Source organism: Syngnathoides biaculeatus, chromosome 12 (genome assembly GCF_019802595.1).
Source record: "Syngnathoides biaculeatus isolate LvHL_M chromosome 12, ASM1980259v1, whole genome shotgun sequence".
Taxonomy (NCBI): Eukaryota; Metazoa; Chordata; class Actinopteri; order Syngnathiformes; family Syngnathidae; genus Syngnathoides; species Syngnathoides biaculeatus.
Genome location: NC_084651.1, coordinates 16,439,478 through 16,463,653, shown reverse-complemented (window position 1 = coordinate 16,463,653; position 24,176 = coordinate 16,439,478). Strand labels below are relative to the sequence as shown.

At 41.9% G+C, this 24,176-nt stretch overlaps 1 protein-coding gene across 1 annotated transcript; it reads right to left on the bottom strand.

The window, feature by feature from the left end:
* Positions 1 to 63: 63 nt before the first annotated feature.
* slc1a4 (solute carrier family 1 member 4) lies at positions 64 to 21,733 on the bottom strand. The gene is made up of 9 exons (XM_061837822.1): positions 21,315 to 21,733; positions 17,419 to 18,137; positions 10,744 to 10,786; positions 9,271 to 9,336; positions 7,552 to 7,718; positions 5,767 to 6,000; positions 4,427 to 4,621; positions 3,836 to 3,970; positions 64 to 2,288 (listed from the first exon to the last, which is right to left on the bottom strand). The coding sequence occupies exons 2-9, from the start codon at positions 17,925 to 17,927 to the stop codon at positions 2,048 to 2,050; spliced, it is 1,590 nt and encodes a 529-aa protein (XP_061693806.1). The 5' UTR covers positions 17,928 to 18,137; positions 21,315 to 21,733; the 3' UTR covers positions 64 to 2,047.
* Between the last annotated feature and the right edge of the window lie 2,443 nt (positions 21,734 to 24,176).

Genomic DNA, 24,176 nt, shown 5'->3' with positions numbered 1-24,176 from the left:
TGAGTCCAGCCCAGCCCAGTTCAGTTCAGAAGCACTACATTGAGTGATAAGAAACAGCCAATTGGGGCTCCAAATTGGGTTACAGTGAAATATAACTTTACTTCTTTATTGCAGTGACAAACAGCAGAATGACTCCAATGTTAAAAGAGAGCCACACATCGTACTGTAGGACAGGCGAGGAAATTCTGTCACTATTTATTTAAACACAAGTAAATGTAGTTTCTAACAGAAGAAGTACACGAGCGCAGGATTTCATTTTTACAAAGTACCGTATCGTAGATCATAATACATATAACCAGTCATAGGAATGTATCCCACATCAGCTATATTAGGGGGAAAAAAAGATACAAAATTCACAAAACAAAAGTGGTTAAGACTGAACAGTCAAGTGAAATGATTTGACACATTTTATAGCGTACAAATTCAAAATCTTAAACACACCTTAAAGACATCACAGTGAGCATCTTCAACATGCCAGCAAAATGAGAGTCCTCGCTCACACCAAATCATCAACGGCAGCAATATCAAGTGGAACTCAGCAAAACTAGCTGACAAACTGTCCTCAAGGGACTAGTACCGCTTGACACCATCAGAGGGCAGCAGGTGATTATTGTGACATCACTTTAGTGTCATCGTGTCTCTTGTTGGAGAGAAAAAAAAAATTGAAAATGGAATGTTTTATGTTCATTTGCTGAATATTTAGTTTAAGGGATTTCATAATCTTTATGGAAAAAGTAAAGCTCCCTTGGCTAACATCATCGTTTAGCCACAAATAGAAGAATAGAAGCAAGAAATAAAACATGCAAAACGCTCAACCCCATATGCTGTTCAGAATGTACTATTTTTCATGTTAAAAAAAAAAAATAAAATAAAATAACAGGAGCCTTACTGTGCCAATCTGAAAATACTACGCATATTTAGCAATGAAACATGTTTTAGAGCAATCAGGGGTTTTTAGTACATAAAATAGATTTTATTTTAACTTGCAAAGTGACCCAAAAAAAAAAAATTCTCACACATTCATGGGTAATGCAACTGTCTTTTGTTGTTGTTTTTATAATATTATTTTTTCTTTTAGAAATTGTATTTTAGTCACAAACAGAGCAAAAACCTAACAAAAGACAATATAAAGGCAGTAGATGACAAACATTGCTTGATTTCCTTTGTACCATCTTAAAAAAAGAAAAAGCGCCAGACAGCATTTTCTTTGTAGAAAACAAAAAAGTAAATTTTAACATGTAGAAATCGTACACTTCATTATTTCACAACGAAATCTTACCAAAAGTGCCTCAGACGCCAATGAAATACTGAAGACAGAAAACTAACGAAAATAATATAGTCAAATTATTTGTTATTGTGGTGACTGTAGTATTGGGATTAGAGATTGGGATTATTTAAAATACTTGGCGATAAATAGTTTGTTCATTCACTGCGTCAACATATTGAGCTTCCCTAAATGGGACAATGTAGGACTGGGTGAAGAATTCACATGGAAAAACTGGTTCCACAGGTTAATGTTTGACATGTGGGTTAGCAAACAAATGTGTACATCTGTGAAGAGCACAAACAGCAAAACCCCCTCACTCGTAGTTTATGTTCACATTTCATTTTGACATAAACCACGCTTTGAGACGTTTTTCTTTACATATGTTAAAAGTACCTCTCTCAAATATGTGCTGTGGTATAACTGTAATATGGCACATGACAAATGGTTGTCAAGTTCTTACTTGAGGTCTGTAGACGGTCTAAATAAAACAAAGTAAGGTACATGAGGAACGAAAAAAGTATCACATTGATGGGAATGTCTGCGGGACATAGTGAAAATCAAACTTTTTAGAACTTGGTGAACATTAGCAGCTCCACGTGTACTCACAAGCGCTACACAAACTTTGTTTTTCCCCATGTGAGTGCCAACTCGTGGCCTTACCATCTTCAACAACCCACATGAGTGTTCCAACAGCAGCGACATCAACAGTGTACAAAGGTCAACAGGTCTGACAAGGAATACAAAAAAATAAAAAATAAAATAAAATAAACTTGCACGAGTTCACAGGACTGACTCGACGGCTTCCGGTACAACTTCTGATGCTTTGGTTTTGTGCACAACAAGAGGTGAGGTCTCCTCCTGCGCCTGGACGTTGGCCAGTGTCTCCACCCGCACCTCAGAAAGCTCCCCTCGCTCCTCCATCTGCTCCTGCTGCTTTTTCATCTCCTGCTGGTTGATGTGATGGAGGATTCCAGCACCCAGAGCATCGCCTTCCACATTGACCACGGTGGTTGTGCGATCCCTGTCCAGAAATGAGACAAAGTAAACGCATTACTTCCCAAAACACAATAAAAGTATCCATTTCGTAGAGTTACACCACACTGAGTTGAGGGTACATACAGTCTTCATCTACAGTCCCGCAGCTTATTGTCACGGAAACATTTTAGACCTTGTGTTTGAAAGGTTTTCCATTCACACTTCTATCTTGTCAAAACAATCCCCAACCACATGGACTTCGGGGAGATGAAAAAAACGTGATGGCAACAAGTTTGTCTTTGTCTGTTTATCTGTGAGATGTGAATAAAGACTTTTGGTAAATAATGTTTAATGCAGTCACTCACATTTGAAAAATGTATGGGTGTGGTCAGTCATGCCCGCAGATATAAAGTTACGGGTGTGATTGGGCATGGAATCTCAAGGCCTTAAAATAACTTACTGAGTTGTTATACCCGAGTATGTAGTTGTTGCCTAATACCATAATCACAATTTATTGACACTGCACAGACTGAAACAGACATGTTTAAAGAGGCCAACAGACATTCAATTTCAATATTAAATATAGACCGTTCACATTTAGATATATGGACAAACTAGTCTAACATTAGAACTTAGATCAAGTCAAAGTAAATCACAATCTCATACTTATTATAGTTATATACTGAAACATTACCTGTGTTATATTCCAGAAGTGTTTTCAGTGGAACCGAATTTCCTTTGGCGAGGCTCATGATGCTGCGGACTTTCAACGTAAATGCGCTCGCAGTACGTGAAGAAGCTCGGAATATGTGCCTTTGGCATAACTTCCGAACATGCTCAGTACGGTAAACTTGCATTTCCTGTTTCCGGGTGAATACTGATTTTTTAGGATCAGGCTTGTTTTATTACCAATGTTTATGAAATAAACACGTAAATTAATGTCAAGACTACACAAAATAAGCGACGTCTTTCAATATCTATGTATTTCTACTCAAACAAATTTCACGCACGTGATTTTTCGTGCTTGACTGTGCAGATTTGCGAGTGCGATGGCATACGTGCCTGTCAAATCACAGTTACTGTGTAATGGATACAATGCTGTGGAGGAGAAAGCTCTCGTTCACCATATACTGTAATTATAGCAAACATTACACACCCTATTTCTTGCCTTGCTGAAATTAGCCCATTTGGGAGAATCATCTTGTAAGTGACCTTGCTTCATAAACTGCTGGGCTGTATGTATCACTATGTCATAATGGTGGAACTGTAGGATCGAATGGGCAAGCAAGGATCTCCAAGCAATGCTGGTTTGAGGAAAACAGTCACCCATTTGTACTTGTAGAGACAGAACTTTATAAACTACCACTGGGTCAATGAGGTTCATCGACCAGAAAATATCCACATCCATCACATCAACAACTTGACTAAGCTATCAAGAACTGTACGTGGCAGTTATCAGAATCTTCCTCAAATCTGCCTGTCCGACAAAACACAATATGGTGTGTTTCAGAGAACCAGCTCCAGACATCAACCGCCCGTCATGTGTATTCTCACGTTGAAGTTGATGTGAGTTCACAAACAAACTTTACTCACACAATCCAGTCAACAGCCAGCATGAGAGACAGATCATTGGTCGGCAGCCCGATGGCCTCCAGGATGATGGCAATGGTGATGATGCCGCCAGCTGGGATTCCCGCAGCCCCGACGCTGGAGGCCGTGGCCGTCACCCTGGACAGTACAGAAAGAAAAATGTCGCAAAATCCTACGACTCAAGTATGAAAAGTATGCAGATAGGTAAACAGAGTACAGTACAGGGTTCAATCTTCATCCCTCCACTATGTGGCAGATTTTTGTGGGAGGTTGTAAAGCTATTTTGTTTCAAATGTTTTTATTTTATTGGGCCTTGGTAACATGGATTTTCACCTTTACATTATTGGTAGGTAGACGTCCAAAAGATTTTTTGAATTTCTTTTGTTCTGACCTCCATAGTAACCGGGTGCACGTTTAACGGCCATCTCTGGCTTCCTCCCCCTGCTGCCGAATCTACGAGCAATTTCATTCAATATCCCCTTCCTTCAACTTGCTCTGGAAATTGCTTGTGGGAGATAATGTGAGGACAATTAAGAAGTTATCAATTCACGCTATTGCCGGCAGGACATTTTGAAGTCCGTGCAGCGCACTCACAGTATCGTGAAGATCTGCCCGGCGTTGAGCTCGTGGTTGTTGAGCTGAGCGATGAAGACGGCCGCTATGCACTGGAATATGGCCGCCCCGTCCATGTTCACCGTGGCGCCGATGGGGAGAATGAAGCGGCTGATGCGCTTGTCCACGCCGTTGTTCTCCTCCACGCACTTTATCATGGAGGGAAGAGTCGCCGAGCTATGAGAGATTTTACATCAGATGTAAAAACCTCAATTTTTTGGGGGTTTGGTTGCCTTTTTTATCACTATCAATAAAATGTACAGAACTTATAGGCTATGACAAGGTTGACCTTTTGGGTCACACAAAGACACTTAACAACAACATTTGGATGGAGGCAATATCCATCCATCAAGCCATTATCTGAGCCGCTTATCCTCACAAGAGTTGTGGGATGGAGAACATATGATGAAATTAGAGTGCAGTATTTGTCTTTAGTTTAACCTTTCATAGAGGTATCAGTGCTGATGGGGGAGGAATGTGGTCGTAATAAATCCAAAGCAGAAACAACCAAACTCATCAACTGCACTTTATTGTTTCCGTTCTACTAAAAACAACTACTTACTTTTCACTTACATGAACATTAATAAGTACAATATTTAAAGCGGCGGGCACGGTGGACCAGCTGGTAAAGCGTTAGCCTCACAGTTCTGAGGTCCCAGGTTTGATCCCGGACCCGTCTGTGTGGAGTTTGCATGTTTGCAGAAAATGGATGGATGGATACTTAAACACACATCCGCATCCCAAAAACATGCAACATTAATTGGACGCTATAAATTGCCCCTAGGTGTGATTGTGAGTGTAACTGTTGTCTGTCTCTGTGTTCTCTCTGAATGGCTGGAAACCAGTTCAGAGTGTACCCCGTCTCCTGCCCAATGACAGCTGGGATAAGCTCCAGCGCTCCCACGACCCTTGTGAGGATAAGCAGCGAAGAAAATAGATGAATGTAACTTACTTAGAGAAAAAATGCAAACAAGATCATGGTCAAGTCTACTGCAAGTCATTGAATTTCAAGGGTCAAGTATACACATTTTTAAGAATGATTTTTTATAATAGATCATCATTTTGAACAAAAATAAGACATTTAAAACCGTATTCACTTTTTTTTCTTGCCCAAAGTGAAGCCAGCTCACTGAGCTTCTCTTGGAAATTAATAGGGCACAACAATTTACCACTAAAACAATGTTCTTCGTTCAGCAAATACATACATATGACATTCTATTCAATAAATCATGTGCTTCACTATTTTGTATTTGAAAATTTTAGCATTACAAATTTACAATTTACAATTGACAATACAGTTTTGTTAGGAAGTACAGATATACCTGGAACAAGTGGCGAAGGCAGTCGTGAAGGGCGTAATGAGGCCTGAAAGGAAACTGAAGGGGTTCTTGCGCGTGAAGCCGAAGTAGATGAGCGGCAGGACGATGCCCCCATGGATTACGTGCCCCAGGATGGAAGCAAAAATGTATTTTCCCAGACTTGTGACCAGGAGCACCACATCCTCCATCTCCACAATCTTACTGCCCACCAGGAATACAATGCCAAAAGGGATATACCTGGACATTGGGAACAAAGTGGGGCATGATTTCAGTTTCTGAAAATATATCTATCGAGGTCTTTATTTCAGCTTTGACTTTATGTAAAGCTAAAACAAATAAATCAAATACAGTGAAGTGTCAAGTGTTCAAAGACCGAGTTGTTCAACTTCAGAAACTTATCTTCCCATTTGGAAGTAATGTCAATGAGTTTAAAGTGTATGGAATGTGTAATTTCTAACGCAAATAATCTTTTCTAGATGAAAATATATGTTCAATTGTTCCATAAAATGCTTATCCTGTTTGATGTTTTTACCCCCAAAAATATAATGGTTTATGAATTAAAGTCTGCGAGTTTCTCTTACCTGCAAAACGACTAATTTGGTGGGCGGACCTCTGACGTTGACAAAATTTGGGATGGGCTGTTTTAGAACGATGATAAGCTGGGCGGGTCCCAGCGCACCGGCGCTGATTAGGAGACGCACACCTGCGCCTCATCCTCGTTGATTAACCCCTGTATTTATAGGACCCAGGGGTCGACTGGTCTTCGCCAGATCGTCGCAACTCATGCCCCGTTCCTGCACTCCCAGATTCTTGATCGTGAACCCTGGTGTATCGACCTGTCCTCCGACCGACCGACCCCATAAGCTTGACATCTTCGATACTCCTGCCTTCTCTGATCGATCTCTCGTGTACAAACCCTGCCTGCCCTCGGACCTGCTCTCTACGCCCGACATCCTGACTACCGCTGCTCCACTTGACTGTCTGCCTGATCCCCGACTTTGGACCGAATAAACACTTTTCCCAAACTGCCTCTGCATCTCCGGAGTCCTGCATTTGGGTCCTCCTCCGTACCGATGGGTCATGACATCACAACGTTCTAGGTCACGCCCCTGATCGTTTTTTTTTTTTTGCGACGTTTACAGGTGTGACGGGATGAGCGCTCCCCCATGCTGAACAGTCTCCTTGTGATTAATGCGCATACGTTACTAACAGGGGAAATCTGGCTACGTAGCAGACGCATACTGGGAAATCTCCCGGTCTCATAGTTCCCCTTCTTCTACATAGAGGGAGCTAACATACATTATATCCTAACCCTAACATAATCTTAAAACTTGATAGAAATGATATACATATGTATGTACGTTCGCTGCGTTGGTCTTTCTGAGACGTCCATAGTGAACATAAACACTCGGCGACAAGTTGTCAAATGGCACATGTTGAAGCATGGATGGGGATGATTCAGGCTGGCTGGAAGTTTACAAAATATACATGAATGCGCATTAATCACAAGGGGACTTTTGAGCACCAGGAGCACTCAGACCGTCACATCGGCGTCCAATATGTGACTGTATTAATCCAAGTGAGCAGCGGCTCGATATGGATCTTCTCAATATGGATTTTGCTTTGGATGGATGTTCATACACCGAGAATTGGGCCAAAAACCGAGTTGTGTTTTGTGTCGATTTTTGGGTCAAAAACCGATTTGTGCAACTACCGAAATGTTTGAATTCCGAGGTTCCACAGTACCACCACTTTGGTATGTTAAAAGCCTCTTGTGCAAGCACTCACCACATGATCCAGGACACCAGCACCATGGTGGCCTCATTGAAAGCGTTGAAGAATCGGATGAGCTCCTCGCCCTCGTCGCCAAGCTTCCTCAGTGCCACACCGAACACCATCGCGAATAACACTAAACCTAAGATGTTCATGCCGTCGTTTTCCGTCCCAAAGGGTACCTAAAGATACAACGTGGGGAGATTATGGAGTGGGACCTGTGAATCTGTCTCACCCAAAACTACGCTCATACAGTGGAAATAAAAAGTGAAGACAACCACAACAAAATACCAGGCAACATTTACTGTAAAGTGGTAGTAATACGTGTGGACACTAAAAACAAAGAATGGATTGGTGGGGACTCGCTGTTGCTTTTACTTTTTTTACGCTGTTGAAAACTGTTATTATACTTGTATGTCTTACATGGGAATAAATTATGCAAATGTATTTGATGTATTAATTTTCCATTCTTCAGTACGGACGATAGGTTTAACATGGAACAGCCTCCACTACAGTTTTCAGTCTGTATTCATAATAATAATACATTTCAGACTGTATTAGGGATATTTTGGGTTTTTTTTTTTTTTTTTAACGAGGACTTAAGAGTCAGTGCGTCGGTGCATGGTCAGGGCAGATTATTCAGTAGACTGGATAATGGTTAACAAAAAAAAGTGCAGTGACAAATCCCGGGTTGTGTCAACACCCACTGATGGTCCTGTCCCATAGCTGTGTGTGAGGGGGTCAGATGTGCATGCATGCATGTGTGTATGTGTGAAACAAGGACAATGTTTACATTGTGTGAAGCACTGGACTACGCAGCAGACACGCTAACAGTGGTGCCTCCTGAACCAGACGGTAAAGGTTCATTCCACCTGCACTGACGTGAGTAGCCACACAGTCTTCCCATCTTTGAGTCACTTCAGCTTTGATGAACACAAGCTGAAGCCATACAATGAACTGCCGACATATTCGCAATTAAGCATTTGTGAATTTGCATTTTTACAGTTTTTTTTGTAGTTTTTGGACTCAAACGAAAGCAATAAAGATAATAATTTGGTGCCATCTCATGGAATCTTGGGCTTGTTGTGAAACTTAATTCATTGGTTTTATTGGAGACTTTTTTCGCTGGAGGTCCTTGAATGCACCTTTGTGCAAACATACAGAAAGTAAAAATGATTATTTTATTTGCTGGTATTTCCTAACATTTATTATCACCAAGAGAACAGTTGAAAGACTTATAGCTTGTGCAAAATGCTCGCACACACATTTGTTTTCTCCTGCATGATATCACGTCAGATTCTGTTAATGCTGTTTAGGAGTCAATGTGGAAGAAAATTTAAATCTTTTTGGGGAAAAAATGTGAGATTAGTAAACAAAAACAATAATAACACGTGAATAAGCAGAGGATCAGGGAAAAAAATACAGAAAATTATTCATACTGTATCAGTCAATGAGAGGATGCAGGACGATGCTTTAAATCTTTTTGGAGAAAATTAATAATTTGTTTGCTTTGTTTTATAGATCGAAAGTATAATGAACAGATTTTACTTTTGATCTTGATCTTTTCTAGTCTTTTTCTAGTTTTATAACAACCCATTCAACAACATATCAGCAATATACACGCACACACAAAACCTTCACGCATTCACTTTTGAAACTTACTACTTGCAAATGTTTAAATGTGTTCATGTAAGTGTAAGAAAGTGTGGCGTTTTTTTAAGGGGGTCTTATTACCTTTTGATAGATGGTGGTCCCATTGGTGTCATTGCCCGAAGCAACCATCTTGTAGTCGGTGGAATACTGCATCACAAAGAGGAAGGCTGTCATAATTTTTTTCATGTAATATAGTCAAGAAATGTAGTCATTAACGTGATTACTTACTGGCTTGATTTGCCACATAAACTTGCATATTGAAACGGAAAGTCGTGAACACGTTTTTGTTGTTGCCTTCAGAATCAGACTAAAATTTGTCAAAACCTTTTGGTTATTGGCTGAAGTGTAATATTTCTATCTTTTCATTCTGGTAACGTTTAAATCATGTGATGTGTACAGGAAACTGCATTGCATGTTTTTTTACACGCTGTGTAAAGAAACACCTTTTTGTAAATTTGTAAGCTCTGTCATTGTGTATTCTACGTTGAAAAATATCAGTGGAAAAGACACTTTGGCTTTCATGTGCAACCAAAGGAACTGCAAAGCTTCTGTTTAATACTTGTAATAACTTTAATGCAAAAAATGATAATTTTTTTTCCATCCACCCATTTTCTTTCCTCAGTTATCCTGAGTGGGGTCACGGGCTTTTTATAATTGTGTGTTTATAGAGCGAAGAAAGCCTACAATAACGCTTCTTTTTATGATTGCTTGAATAACAACCGTTCGCTCAAAGTTGCCTTTGTCTACATCTTGTATGGAATGGCTGAAATTGAGGCTTCTTGCCCATTTGGGCCTTTTCAATTGTAACAATGCTGTTCTTTCATCCTTGCAAAACTCCATACAAAGGATGACGCACGAAAAAAATGCATATCTTACAGCCCAAAGACTCTTGTGCTGGTGCAGCTACAGTCCAACAAATAGCCTTCAAATGACATGTGACGGGGTTTTTTTGTTTTTTATTTTTGTTTTTTTTGCAGTAGCAGCATTTCATCGTTGTACCTCTTTGTTTGCTAGGTTTATTCCCCAATTGGATGTGCGTTGAGATGTGGACGGTGTGGAGGGAATTGCACCCACTGACCTGGCTGCATTTTGAAACTCATAATCCTCTCCATGCAAGGAATCACATTTATGATTCACTATCCCAGTCACTACCAGTTTATTTGTGGGACTTTATGCACTGATATGCACGTATGAACCATCTCGCTCCCCATCTTCCACCACTTTAGGTGAAATAAAGACCATATATGGTTTCTATTTTATAGTCGTATCGAGCAGACAATAATTCTAGGAAGTGGGCCGGGTTCAGAAGCAATGAGGCGAGGTGGGTTGCTAGGCTGGCTCCAATGGAATGATTTTGCCATGGAAACGGCTGGTGGGGACAAGCCAAAGAGTCCTCATTAAGAGGCGTTATGAGACTCGGCACACCGGTAAGGATTTACAGCAACTTTAAATGAACATAAAGTGGTATCCGTGGTGTCAGACACATGAATTCTGCTGAATAATCCATACATGACATGGGCATAGAGAGCAGAGTGGATGAAGTGCGGCACTCACGGAGCGGAAAGCGGCAGCCACCAAATTGGATGGGAATAAATTCCTGTAAAAGACAAAGAAATGAGCCTTACAAAAAATGCCAGCTTTAATGCAAACTCCACTAACTCAATATTGAAAGAACCTTCTACACACTCCATGTTTTTAACAACTAATGCAAACTTTTCATTGAAAGTTTGATTCCAACTCATTGGCTCTTTTCCAGGGATGGTTCATCGGGTCCACTGCTCCTCACATTACCTGACAAAGTCATTTTTCTGGCACTGTTCTGGTGCAACATTTTGACAATGCATCACTCAAAGGTTTACTCATGACTTGAGCTTGTTATTTAAGTAAACAGATTGGGATTTTAAACAACAAATTATTCAATATAAATGTTACCTTTTTCCCACAGCACCAAGGAAATTCAAACAAATAGAGCTCTAGAAAGTCACTCATTAGTGTGTTACACTTAACCGTGTTAAGCAGTTAATAAATGTTTAAAAACAGTAACACATTTATGTTTGCTCATCCATGTTGTACCAGTACTACATTTTACTTGTACTTCACTACTTTATGGGTTCAGAATGACTTTGTCTTATGGCTACATCCACACAGAGGTGCATGAAGTAAAAAAACAAAACAAAAAGTTTATAAAAATAAACTTGAAACTTTTGTACTTGACAACGTGCAATCGGAGAAACCAGAATCACCGTTAATGTAACCCAAACTGCTTTTCCTTAGGCAGAAAAAAAGGCTTGCTTTTTTTTTCTCACGCCACTTATTCAATTGTAAATCTACACGCTTGCACCCTTTACACCTCCGGGTATTTAATGCAAGTCGCTTCAGTGGGGTTACTTGATGTATCTCAATGCAGCTGGCTCAGAGCCCCATCAATCCTAAAATGGTTCACTTTGGCTTTTTCCATCTCATTCTTCTAGTCCAACATTGCTCTTGGGCTCCCTCCCAGTCACCACACTGAGTCTACTTTCATTGTTATCAGTCATGCAAACAGAGGATTACTGGAAGCTGTGGGCCCTTCCCACGTATTAGTGCGGAGGTCGCACTATGTTGTGCACTTTTTCCCACATGTATTCCCACACATAGTATGTCTGAGGGATCCAGCACATCAAATCTGGACAACCCTTCAGTTGGTTTACATTTCACATCCATTGTAAAACTGCTGAGAAGTGATCGGTTTGAATATTATTTTCCTTAGTTTTCAATTCCAAATCCTACTTTCATAGCAATATGTTTCTGTTTCCAGCACATGACTAAGGCAAAAAAAAAAGTGCATTACCTCAGGGAAATTCCCCCCCCCCCCCCCCCATCCACACAGCCTTAAATGCTGAGTGGGTTAACCCATATGAACTGATTGCTAGCCAATCGAGGATCCCGTAAACGATACACTCACGACCTCAGATTCACACCTATGGACAATTAAGAGTCTGCAAGTGATCTAAGAAGGTTTTTTTATTAATATGGGAGGAGGTTAGAGTACAAAGAAGAAGAAAAGTGCAATGCGCTAACGCCGCACGGGAGTTGAGAACCCAGAACCTCAGAACTACAAGCCAGACATGCTAGCCACCACCTATGTGTTAACATGTAAATCTTTATACGGTATACATTTTACTTCCCATCCACAAGTAAATAGAATACTGTAGTTGTTTGAGCAATTCTGTAAAGACCATAACTCATATTTTTTCATGCTCTATATTCAAGTACATTTATACGGAAGTGCAAAACTTTTTGGGGGGGTTGTCGCAGCAATACGGTTCCGTAAATACTCTTCCGTACATCCATCCAGCCATCTTCTTAGCCGCTTATCCTCAACAAAGGTCACAGGGAGTGCTTGAGCCTATCCCACATGTCAATGGGCAGGAGGCGGGGTACATCCTGAACTGGTTGCCAACCAATCGCGGGGCACATCGAGACAAACATCTGCACTCACGATCACACCTAGGGACAATTTAGAGTGTCCAATTAATGTTGCATGTTTTTGGAATGTGGGAGGAAACTGGAGTGCCCGGAGAAAACCCACGCAGGCACGGGAGAACATGCAAACTCCACACAGGCGGGCCCGGGATCAAACCCGGGACCTCAGAACTGTGAGGCCAATGCTTTCCAGCTGATCCACCGTGCCGCCCCTTCCATACATTTTGATGAATATTAATTAGTGGTGCACTATTAATGTTTTCAAGGTATAATTTGAGAAACTGGAATGGTAGTCGAGTCTGCCGCCAAACTGTTTATCTCTACTGTGTTCCAAATTAATTTAAAGGATTCAATTGCTACTACCGTTTGATCTGGGTGAGAAAAGTTGCCACCCAGGGTGGCCTTCTCATTGGGCAGCATTGCTAGATGGGCCGTATTTTCCCCATGTCTATGAGGCCAATATTTGGATTGACCACACTTTAAAATGAATGTGCATTTTTCATATATATATATATATATATATATATATATATATATATATATATATATATATATATATATTATTACATGTATAAAGTTCAACGTAACGGATCGCTTGTATAACAGTGATACTGTATGTAACTCAGAATCATTCCCAAGACTGCATGAAAAAGATCCACAGCAGTGTAAAGTTGCAGTTTTGGCCTCTTCAAAAGTGTCAATGTGTCGATGTCTTTCCCATCACCGGCACGGAAAAAATAACACTAAAACAACAAAGTTTGTGAAGGATGCTTGCACATCCTTGCACCACAAATGGACTATCTTAGCGTAGCATAGAATGCAGATTCACTAAAGCATGATGTTGCACATTCAATGTTTGAGAAAGATAAGGAGTCAAAACTGCCGTGGAGATAAGTCAGAACTGCTGACTGGATGAGCACTCGTTGGAAGTAAACAGTGCAGCAACACATGAAGCCTTGTTCTCAAGATAGTCTTCGACAACAGCTGTCACCTAACTCTCATACGGTGGGCCAGCTTCTCAGCCGTGGAGGCGTACTACATACAGGAAAGTTGCTTCCAACCTCTCTCTCTCTCTCTTTCAGTCACACCATCTTCCCAGTAATCAGCACCACCTCGGCTGCACGCCTCTTGTCAATCACCATCATGATCACCTGCATTTAAGCCTGCTAGATCCAAGACTCCACAGCTATAGTACGAACATTCACCCGTGATACAATGTAAGATACACCAGTCCTTGCAATTCTCCACAAACTTCTTCAGCCTCCGCCTGCTTCTGGGTCCAGTCAAAATGAATGCCATCGCATTGAACACTGAATACTCTTGCCTCCTTGGACCCACCAATCCCGAAGACACTTAGACAAGCATTTACCCTCTAAGGCGCCCAAATGGGAAGCCAGGAATGAAATCATTACACTATTTCGCACAACAAGTCTCCCTCCTTTTTTCCAAAATGCAGTCCGGCCACCCTACTGTAAGTATTCCTTCGGAGCCCGGAGCCTCTGATCCATCCCGCCTCCCGTACAAAGAGTCTCATGTTGCTCCGCCAGAACCCTACTCAAGGGAGTCGGATGCAAGCGGCCAACTCCTGCTAAACTGCTCCCTACTTTTCAGTTTGCAACCGTTAAGCTACCCCAACGAGAAATCTAAAGTTGCGTTCACAGATCAAGGGGCTGACGGAGAAGGAAAATCAGTCCCTGGACCTGGCACTTCGCTGTGTTGCCGAACGCAACGGCACATTCTAGAGCTCATTCCTTCCATGGATGGAATACGACAACAACTCCCTCACAAGGTCCACCGGTAGTATGTCTCCATTGGTGGCCTGCTATGGTTTCCACCCTTCATTATTTAGGGAACAGGAGCGTGCATTGGCGGTTCCTGTGGTAAGGGATCACCAAAAGAGGCCCATTCCATTTGGAATGACCAGTGATCCATCGGAGTCAGATAGTTCTGCAACAGAACCTATTATGGACATTAGAAAATGGAGACAAACGAGAATAAATGTCAAAGTAGACAACTAAGTCCTCTTTGATTACGGTCGTGATATCTATCCAGGTATTGTGACAGAGAAAGAAGTCAACAGGTTATTGTTAAAAGCACAGGTAAGAAGTTGATAAGACTGGAGCTGGCCAAATCACAAAGATGCGTAGCTTCTGGTGTCCAGTAGAAAACATCACATAAAATGGAGAAGCCCAAAGAGCACAACGAAGGAGTCCTGGAGGTAGGGAAAAAAAGGAACTCAAGCACAAACTCAGACAACCGGAATGTTCATGTTTGTATTTGATGACGGTATTTTTGAGAGGGAATGTAACATTTTTGTGAGGTTCCAGAACCGAAGATATACATTTGTTGTTCCTCTGTCTTTATAAAAAAAAAAAAAAAAACAATATTAGTCACCCGTAGTCCTAGTTAGAGGCAAAAGGGGTATATCTACTGTAACATAGCCCCAAAACAGGTGTAATAAACCAAAGTCAGTTAATAAATAAAATAATTTTTAAAAATTAATAATAATCAATCACCATTGACAGTGACCCAGTAGTCTCTGTTATCCATCTATTTTTCCCCCAGAAAAATCAGAAAACCTTTGAAACTGTCCCTGATTACATCAGTTTAAGGTTGTCTATTTTGGGGTACACTTATATTTATTCTTTTGCCTTTTTGAAGTTCATTTTTCAGATCATTGATGGTTTTTTTTTTCTCTTTAACAGAACAAGTGTGTGCATATGTGAACAATCCATTTTATTTTAAACATGAGCATCTCCAGTTAATGTATATGTATGAGTCAATGTTTTCACCAGCTACAAATTATTTGGTATGGTAAAAAAAAAAGAGCTGAAACTAAAATGGAACATCATTTATTCATTCATTCATTCATTCATTTTAATTATTAATACATACATACTGTTATGTGAAATGCACGCTTGCATGTTTTGTAGTCCAACTTCCTCTCACATTCTATCAACATGCATGTTGTCATGTCATTAAAGACGCAAAAATTGCAGGTGTCAAACTCAAGGCACGGGGGAGAGATTTGGCCTGCCATGTCATTTTATGTGGCCCACAAGAGCAAATTATACTTCATCAACTTACTCGATTCTTGCTCAAATATGGACCAAACTTACTGAACCTTACAATAGTGCAAGTATTTTATGTTCCCCAACCCCATTTTATAATAACTTGTACAATGGCTGAATAGGTTACTTCATGTACTCTATGTGTGAATCCCTCGCACTCTGCTTCTTTCTGTCTTTCCCTACAGTGCACGTGTATGGCATTAATTAGTCTGATTTAGGTTCTATTCAGGACAAGAAAGGGAACCATTTTTCTTTAAAAACTGTGAACTGTCATTGTTTTTCCCCCATGGATACAAGTTCTAACAGAAGGTTGAGCCAGTGGTTGATGTAAATTGATTTTTTTTTTCACATTTTCAGTTGATGAGAATTGTTTTCTTGGTGCCAGAGAAATAAGAAGGCTATACTTGTATACTGAATATTTAGTAGATTGTCTTCCAGTAAAGAAAACTGTGAAGATAGAGCGGGTTGGTACTCTATATAACAATTTCCTTCCTTTGACGGTATCCTATTGACTCTTACTCATGTGTCAAATGATTTTGTCAAATACTGTAAAGGCAAAGCAGGCTGTGCTGACCTGCTCGTCGATTGAGTCACTGTGCACTTACACCTTCGTAATAGTTCAAGTATCCTGAAATCATTTTGTGCAAGTACCAGAAAAACTTTGTTTTTGTAGTTAGATTTTTCATGCATCTGTATTTTACTCCAGTGTTTATTTTTCTTACATTTTACATTTACCGCCTGCATTTGAAAACATGTCTGTACATTCTACTCCTTAAATTGTAGTCATTTTAACTTTTTATTTTTGTACTTTCTACCTATTGTATGTACAGAGTGTGGTGCTGGTGGATATATTCGGGAACCTATCCTCCATTCGTCACTGAAAAACTCTTATTAGCTGTTTTTGCAACAACAAAAAAAATCATCTTTTGGGGCCAAGGAACCGTGTCGAAGTGAGTTGAAGAGCTTTATTGAGAAAAAAAAACAGTCATTTGCCATCTTGTGACCTCTCTTTTGGGGGGACATTGATTACTTGATGGAGGGCACCATGTCTATCCCACCTGATTTTGCAAATATTGTATTTTTGCCACCCATGCCTGACAGCGTTTTGTAGCCACATTTTAAAAAAATGGCTCAATAGTTTTATTATAAAGGTTTATTTTTTTATGTGATAATGTGAAGTTTTCACCTTAAGTCAATGTTGTTTACTGTCGCAGCAATACTGTTGAACCCATATGGTCCGAATCGTGATGCTAACAGTAACCATTTACCCCACTGCGCCAAACCCTTATCATATTTATTTGATTTTGTAAATTGCACCCAACTGTCACTATTTATAGTTTCTGTTCAACCCCAAGTAAATTACAGATGTTTGAATTTGCTATCCCTGACATTTTTCTAGTCATATCTTACAAAAAAGGCCGGGTGCTTGCACCACTTGGTGGCCACACGTGCATGTGTCTGATTGCTGTTAATCATAGTTTCACGTAACAATGTGTAACTTCAAATATCTTTTCACATTGCAATGCAAAATGAATATATAAACGTTTCACATATTTATGTAACACTGTTGCAGCAGCACGCTTGAAAATCTACAGCGAGACAGACCAAAAGAAAGTCCAAAAAAACTCATAACAATGCAATGAACTTGCAATGAATGTCCGACCAAGTAGTTTAGGGCTACGAGGGCACGTACCTGGCCAGGTCCAGAAAGGAGTCGGTGGTCTCCTTATTGGTGCTGACGCGCTCCAGACCCAGGCTGTTAGTGTTGAGGGCTCCCGCACCCACGCCCGGTTTGACGATAAACGCCAAGGCCACGCCAATCCCGGAGGCGATGAGGGTGGTGACCAGGAAGTAGGCGACCGCGATGCCCCCAAGCTTGCCCAGCGAGCGGGTGTCCAAGCTGGCTGCGCCGGACACGAGGCTGCACACCACCAGGGGAAGGATTATCATCTTCAGCATCCGCAGGAGCATCTCGCCCGGGAAGGCGAAGTAGCTCATCTGCGCCCTGTTCAGGTTCATGCCGCGAACCCCCATTCCCAGCCCGACCCCCACCACCACCCCCGACACCGTCATGATCACCAGCAGGTTGCGCCTCAGAAACTCCAGCAGCTTCTCCTGCGTGCTTTTGGTGGCTCCTCTCTCCCGGAGGCGCTCAGCGGATCCGGGCATGGCGTGGCCGTTGATTTCGCTCTTTCTCTCCATCTCGTTGTCCCCCCCCTCTCTGGACACAGCAGCGTGGGAAGCTCCTCGTGTGTGCTCTCCGATTGAGGACGCTCAGGATTCAACAGCGCCGGCGTGGGGGGAAATAATGTCGGGGGCGGGGAAGCCAATGGAGACGCCGGGAACATGCGCACTATGAAGACCGCCGCACGCTCCTCATGATGCAAGAGTAGCCGGGTATTGCTCGAGATGCTGCAAGTGGGATCGATACACGCAACAATAACAACTTAGGAGAACATTTCTTTTTATTAAAAAAATATATAGTACACACACACACACACACACACATATATATATATATATATATATATATATATATGCCACGGCTCGGGAATGTAGGCGTAATTGTGGGTTAACAGCTTCTTGGGATTTCGAGACAGTCGACAGTCCCCCTGTGATTTATATTTACTGTATTAGAACTGCATGGGCACGACAGCACAGGGAAAATATGAGGCCCATACTGGAGATGCTGCACCTGCCCAAGGAAGAGCACAATTGCACTTGCCCTAAGACCGGTAGTGGGCACTGAAGAGCAATTAACAGTCAACAGAGCGTCATGTAGTCCATTCATCAATTTTCTGGACCGCTTATCTTCACAAGAGTACTGGAGCCAATCCCAGCCGTCTTCGGGCAAGAGGTGGGGTAGACCCTGAACTGGTAGCCACCCAATCGCAGGGCACACGGAAATGGACAACAGTCGCACTCACAATCGCATATACGTGCAATTTAGAGTGTCCAATGACTGTTCTTTTCCTTTCACCCTAGTACATGTTTGGTATGGTTGGGGTGTCTGCCTCACTCTTGTGATGTTCAGTATTTCTATCTTTGCTTCTGGCTTCTTATGGGGTGTTTGCATGTCCTCCCTGCGCCTGTGTGGGGTTTCTCTAAGTATTCTGTCTTCCTCACATATTGTAAATACAACATATTTTCTGTTTGGTTCATTTAAAGTCCCTGTAAAGTCAGACTACAAGTTGTCTTTCACAATTATCCCACATTAGACTACTTACTGCCATTAACTCTTGCCGTATCTCGGTCAGACTGGCAAAGGTGGACAACATTAATTCCGATAGCAGCATATGCTGTCTTTTATAATCACTGGGCATTATATGGTCAAACGCTGCTGGAGAGGTAGAAACGGAAAACGTCTCACCGGTCAATCCAATCAGTTACATCTGTTACCATTGCACTAACAACAGCGTGGATAATGCGAATGTATTTAGTGTGTTGGGGAAAAGAATCATCATCAGATGGTATGACATTATTTAAGTACAAAAAACAAGGAACAACATAGCAACAAGCACAAAGAACAAGAAATATTTCTGTTCATAGGAACTATTCCTTTTAAGAGTCGTGCAAGATCTAAAATCTTCTTCATCCAGAACAGGTAAGAGCTCATTGTGTTGACTTCCCACATCGTGTTAAGGTTGTACAGAGCGCCCTTACCAGACCAATGCAATGTCAATTGTGCAAAGGGAGCAGTTTAAAGTGAATAAAATACAATACAAATATAAAATAAAAATAAATATAACACACACACACACACATATATATATATATTACTAATACTGATTGGACCAGCAGGATGTGAATGAGTGTCCTAACATGGCACAAGGCAGAAAAATAGTAGGTTTGCCAATCAAGAATTTAATGACTTGATTGCCATGGGAAAAAACTGTTCGAATGCCAGCTACTTTTGACTTTCATCGATCTGTAGCGCCTTCCTTATGGCCCCGTCACACCATGACGTTCTGGTCAACGTTCTCTGAACATTTCAATCGTTCTATTTTTCAGCGTTCTCAAATGAGGTTGACACATCTGGCGTGTGATTAACGTGTGTCTAACGCATGATTAAGGTGTGTCTAACGCACGAGAAACGTGTAACAGCGACCAAATAAGATACACCTAAAAACCATAAGCGTGTAATAACGTGTCACTGGGGCGCGACGAGCGATTTGTCAATGTTAGACGAGCGTGTTGAGTGTGTGACTAAACGGGTGAATAACGCCAGAATAGCGTTTTGCTGGCATGTAATTTTTACAGTGGAACGGGAACGAAAACGTGGGAAATTTCATACACACTTCAGTTGTTCTTGTGAGTTTGAACAGTCAGCATCATGCCGCCTAGACGAAAAAGAGTGATGACTGGGACGAGAAGTGCCTGTCCCGATGCTCCTGGCTATGCTGTGATAACGGGTGTTGGCAATGTCCTGTAATGGTGGAAGAGGGCAACCAATTCTGCACTTCTTACAACTCTCTATAGTGTCTCTTTGTCCACAACTGAGCAGCCTGCATACTTTGACAGTATGTTAAAATGCTTTCTACACCACAGCGTTAAAAGACTATCACCAGTCCGTGACAGAGGTTGTTTCTTGTTAAAGTCCTGAGGAAGTAAAGATGTTGCCTGGCCTTCTTGACAATGGCTGTGGTATTTGTTGTCCAGGAGATGGTAACTGTGATGTATATGTCATGTTTATTTTGAGGATTTCATCCATCCAATTTTCTGAGGCACTTATCCTCAAACAGAACTGGTCGGCAGCCAATCGCAGGGCACATGGAGACAGACAACAGTCGCACTCACAATCACACCTAGGGGCAATTTAGAGTCTCCAATTAATGCATGTTTTTGGGATGTAGAAATCGGAGTGCCCGGAGAAACAAAGATAACATGCAAACTCTACACAGGCCGGGCCAGGATCGAACCCGGGTCCTCAGAAATGTGAATCCAACGCTTTACCAACTGAGCCACCGTGAACAATTTAATAATGTTGTGGTTGCAATACTTTTAGAGGCAAATAAAATGAAACAAAATCTGTAATTCTCAACTTCTCTCTCAGGCTATCTTTTGATGCGAAACCCAAATGTCTTCAGTATGCAGCAAAAAAAAAAAAAAAAAAAAAAAGCTTGCCGTTGCAAAACATGACTGTGATAAGCCCAGTCAGCCACAAGGTGGCGCTTGATTGACACTGCAATTTAACAGCTACGCACCCCTTCGTGAATTCTGTTTATGATCTATTATCTGGATTGATTACTTGCCTTGAGAAGCAGTGCCTTCTGTTATAGCTTCATTTTTTTTGTCATTTGCACGCTGTTTATCCAATGCATTTGAATATATATATATATATATATCAGGCGGGTAGTAATCCATAAATAATCATAGTTGTACGATTGTTCTTTTTGTGTGGTTTTATGATTTAAAAAGCGGTATTGAGTGGTGAATATTTGACAGCATTTTCAAATGGACATGTTTCATAATCGTGGTAACGTTTGAGATAGAAATTGCCAGAAATACGAATGACAGGTAATGAGGTTCATGTTTTCCAGACGTTTGGTCTCTCTGTCGAGTGGCCGCTGTGGCCACGTCCTCGCCTACCTTTCTGTCTGTCTTCTGCGTTGTCCTCGCTGACCTGAGCCGGGCTGTTGCTATGTTGAGCTGCTAAACTATCCCTCCTTCCCTCTGCCAATGGAGACAGACCCCCCCCCCCTCACAGCTGTGTGGCCTAAATGCTGGAAATAACCGGCAGCCCTGCGGATCAGAAGTCATGACTGTCGAACGGTGGCAAATGTTGGTGCTGTGCCACAGTAAACGACAAGAGAAAGCAAACACGGTGGAAGACATGCTGGAAGGTTGAGCACTTCCCCCCGCAGACACAGCGAGTGTCTTATTCAGACCCAGTTCAGACAAACAGCCGGTGCACCGCAGACGTGAAAATCTCACATCCGCCTCACAGTTCTTAGGTTGGGGGGGGGCGGGATCGAATGTAGACTCCGCCTCCCTGTGCCTGCTTAGGTCTTCGTCTGTACCCCGTTGGGTTCCTCATACATCAACCCCGCCCCCCCAAAAACTGCATGTCAAATTCAGTGAAGACTAAAGCGTCTTTAAGTGTGAATGTGAGTTTGAATGCCTCAAAGTCAGCACTTGCACTCACACTTGCAGTCTTGCACTCACACTCTGACTTGGATAAGCGGAATGGAAGATGGATGGATAGTACAGTACTCAATGTTAGCGATATGACAAGGTGTATCACTAAAATACTGCTTTTTGACAAAAATCCCTCAAGGGGGATACAGTACTTTACTTTGGTTTGGAACATCACATCAAAATATAAACATAAACATCAAATAAGTGGTTCCTCTGTTGATAATGTAAATTTTTGCTTTGTCTCGTCATATGTGTAGAAGTACTTCATGCGGTCTGTAATTGGTAACTGCACTTTCACTTGATTATTGCATTTCTCACTAAAAGACTGACAGCCCTCAATGATGTAATATCAATAAATATACATTTTAAAAAGTCTCTTAAAACAAAAGTCTGAGCAAATACAAACCAGTGGAAAGCGACACCAAAATTGACAAATTATTTTCTCCAAAGATCACCGTTCGGCTCGGAAACTTCAAGGTATTTCATTCAATGCGAATGGCAGTTTTGCAAAAATACCATGTTAACATTTCCTGCTACGGTCACCTGGGCGTGGTCGGGAGACGCAGGGGAGGCATCTTCTCCGGGGCGAGGTCGTCCCCCCTCGGGGTTAACTCTTCCTTCTCTCGTTGCACAGCTGAGCTGGGTGGTGGGAACAATAAAGCTACGAAGCGCTGATTTGCTGATCCTCAGCACATTCGACATCAACCTGTTCTCCTTAATCGCTACGCTGCTACTCTTCCCCGGTCACCATTACCAAACTTTTCACTCTTTTCACCTGCACATGCTTTTTCCCCCGCTTCTCATCCTCCCGCTGCACACGCTTGCGCAGTCCCGTCTCATCCACGTCGACGCAGGCCGGGACAGGTAAGAGTTTCAACCCTCAGGAATCCACAGGTAGCAAGACAGGGAAAGTCACGCAGGGATGTCATTAGGGCAGAATGCAAAGCATCAGCAGGGGTTTGCAGATAAAAAGCAGAAAGCGCCAAGGCAGAACTGGCGGTCAAGGACGGACGACTGTGGCGATTGCCAGGCGAGCTACGAGGCAGGAAGATGGCAGGTACGGGGCTCGAAAGATCAATTCAAGGAAGCGTGTTGGATTGTCTTGCATGAGAGCGTGAAGAGCAATCTGACAATGAGCGAGTCAGTAGGAGAGGCTTAAATTGTGTCCTACCTAATGAGGAGCGAGTGGCTGGCTCGCTGGCTGGCAGAGAGAGCAGTCGTGGGTTAGTAGATAGATCATTAATGGGAGAGCACACAGGAAGATTAGTTTACCTGTAGATGACTTTCAGTATCTAGAGCAGTGGTTCCCAAAGTGGGGTCCACGGACCCCCAGGGGGCGAAAAACATCTTTCTAGGGGGTCCATGATGTGAAGACAAAAAAGCGAAATCGTCTGGAAGCTAATCATGATGTAAGATTTTCCCTTTCCAGTGGTCAACCACGTTTTGATTTATTGGGCAAAAATAAAAAGCAAGAGCACGCGAGCCACTAAAATGGAGTATTTCTTTGTACCGGAATGCCATAACTGCGTCCAGCAATACATTATTGGCAAAATTTGAGGTTGGGGGTCTGGGAGCTTTTTGAACAACTCACTGGGGGTCGGGCCCAGGTTGACTTTGGGAACCACTAATATAGTGTGCTTTTGTTTAGGTTGAGGAACCATATACTGAAACTGAAACGTCTAAAAGGAATGTTCTCCTCATACCCCAAAAACACGCACGTAAGGTTGAGGATTTTTAATTGCCCGTAGGTATGAATGCCAGTGCGAATGGTTGTCTCTGAGTAAATACTGTAAGACGGTTGCAGCCTTTGGCTTGGCTTTAGCTCAGCGTGGCCACTCTGCCTACAAAACTATAGGCTCAAATACGTGTGACGCACAAAGTTGTGTACTGTATTTTTAAGCAATATTACAATACAATACAGCAATATTTGAATATTTAAAGCACTATGTTTAAAACACTGGGAAGTGTTTTGAGATCATGGTTGGACCCCTGTGGTTCGTGCAGGACAGGGACTGTGCCGGACCGTGAATAGCAAAAATCCGGGTGCAATGGACGTTTCCGACCTGTCAATGACTCGTACAACAATAGCCAATCACATAGCTGCATTGTCTTGACCCCTGGCTTGTCACACCCCTCTCGCCGTATTGTCCAACGAGCAATGCTGGTTGTCAGTAGCGTGAGCTTGGAAAAGTTAATGTTACGAAGAAAATGGTCCTCAAGAGGCGCTTGGGGAACGTGTAATTCTGATGAAAGTTGAGACCTCTCTGTAGAACTCTCTTGGACAAGTCTGACGCATTTGGAAAAAAACACATT

Coding starts and splice junctions, on each gene's coding strand:
- slc1a4 (XM_061837822.1), bottom strand. CDS start 17,927: ATGGAGAGAAAGAGCGAAATCAACGGCCACGCCATGCCCGGATCCGCT. Junction 10,787..17,418: donor TCCTTTCTGGACCTGGCCAG/GTACGTGCCCTC, acceptor TGTCTTTTACAG/GAATTTATTCCCATCCAATT. Junction 3,971..4,426: donor GGGCAGATCTTCACGATACT/GTGAGTGCGCTG, acceptor TGTACTGTCCAG/GGTGACGGCCACGGCCTCCA.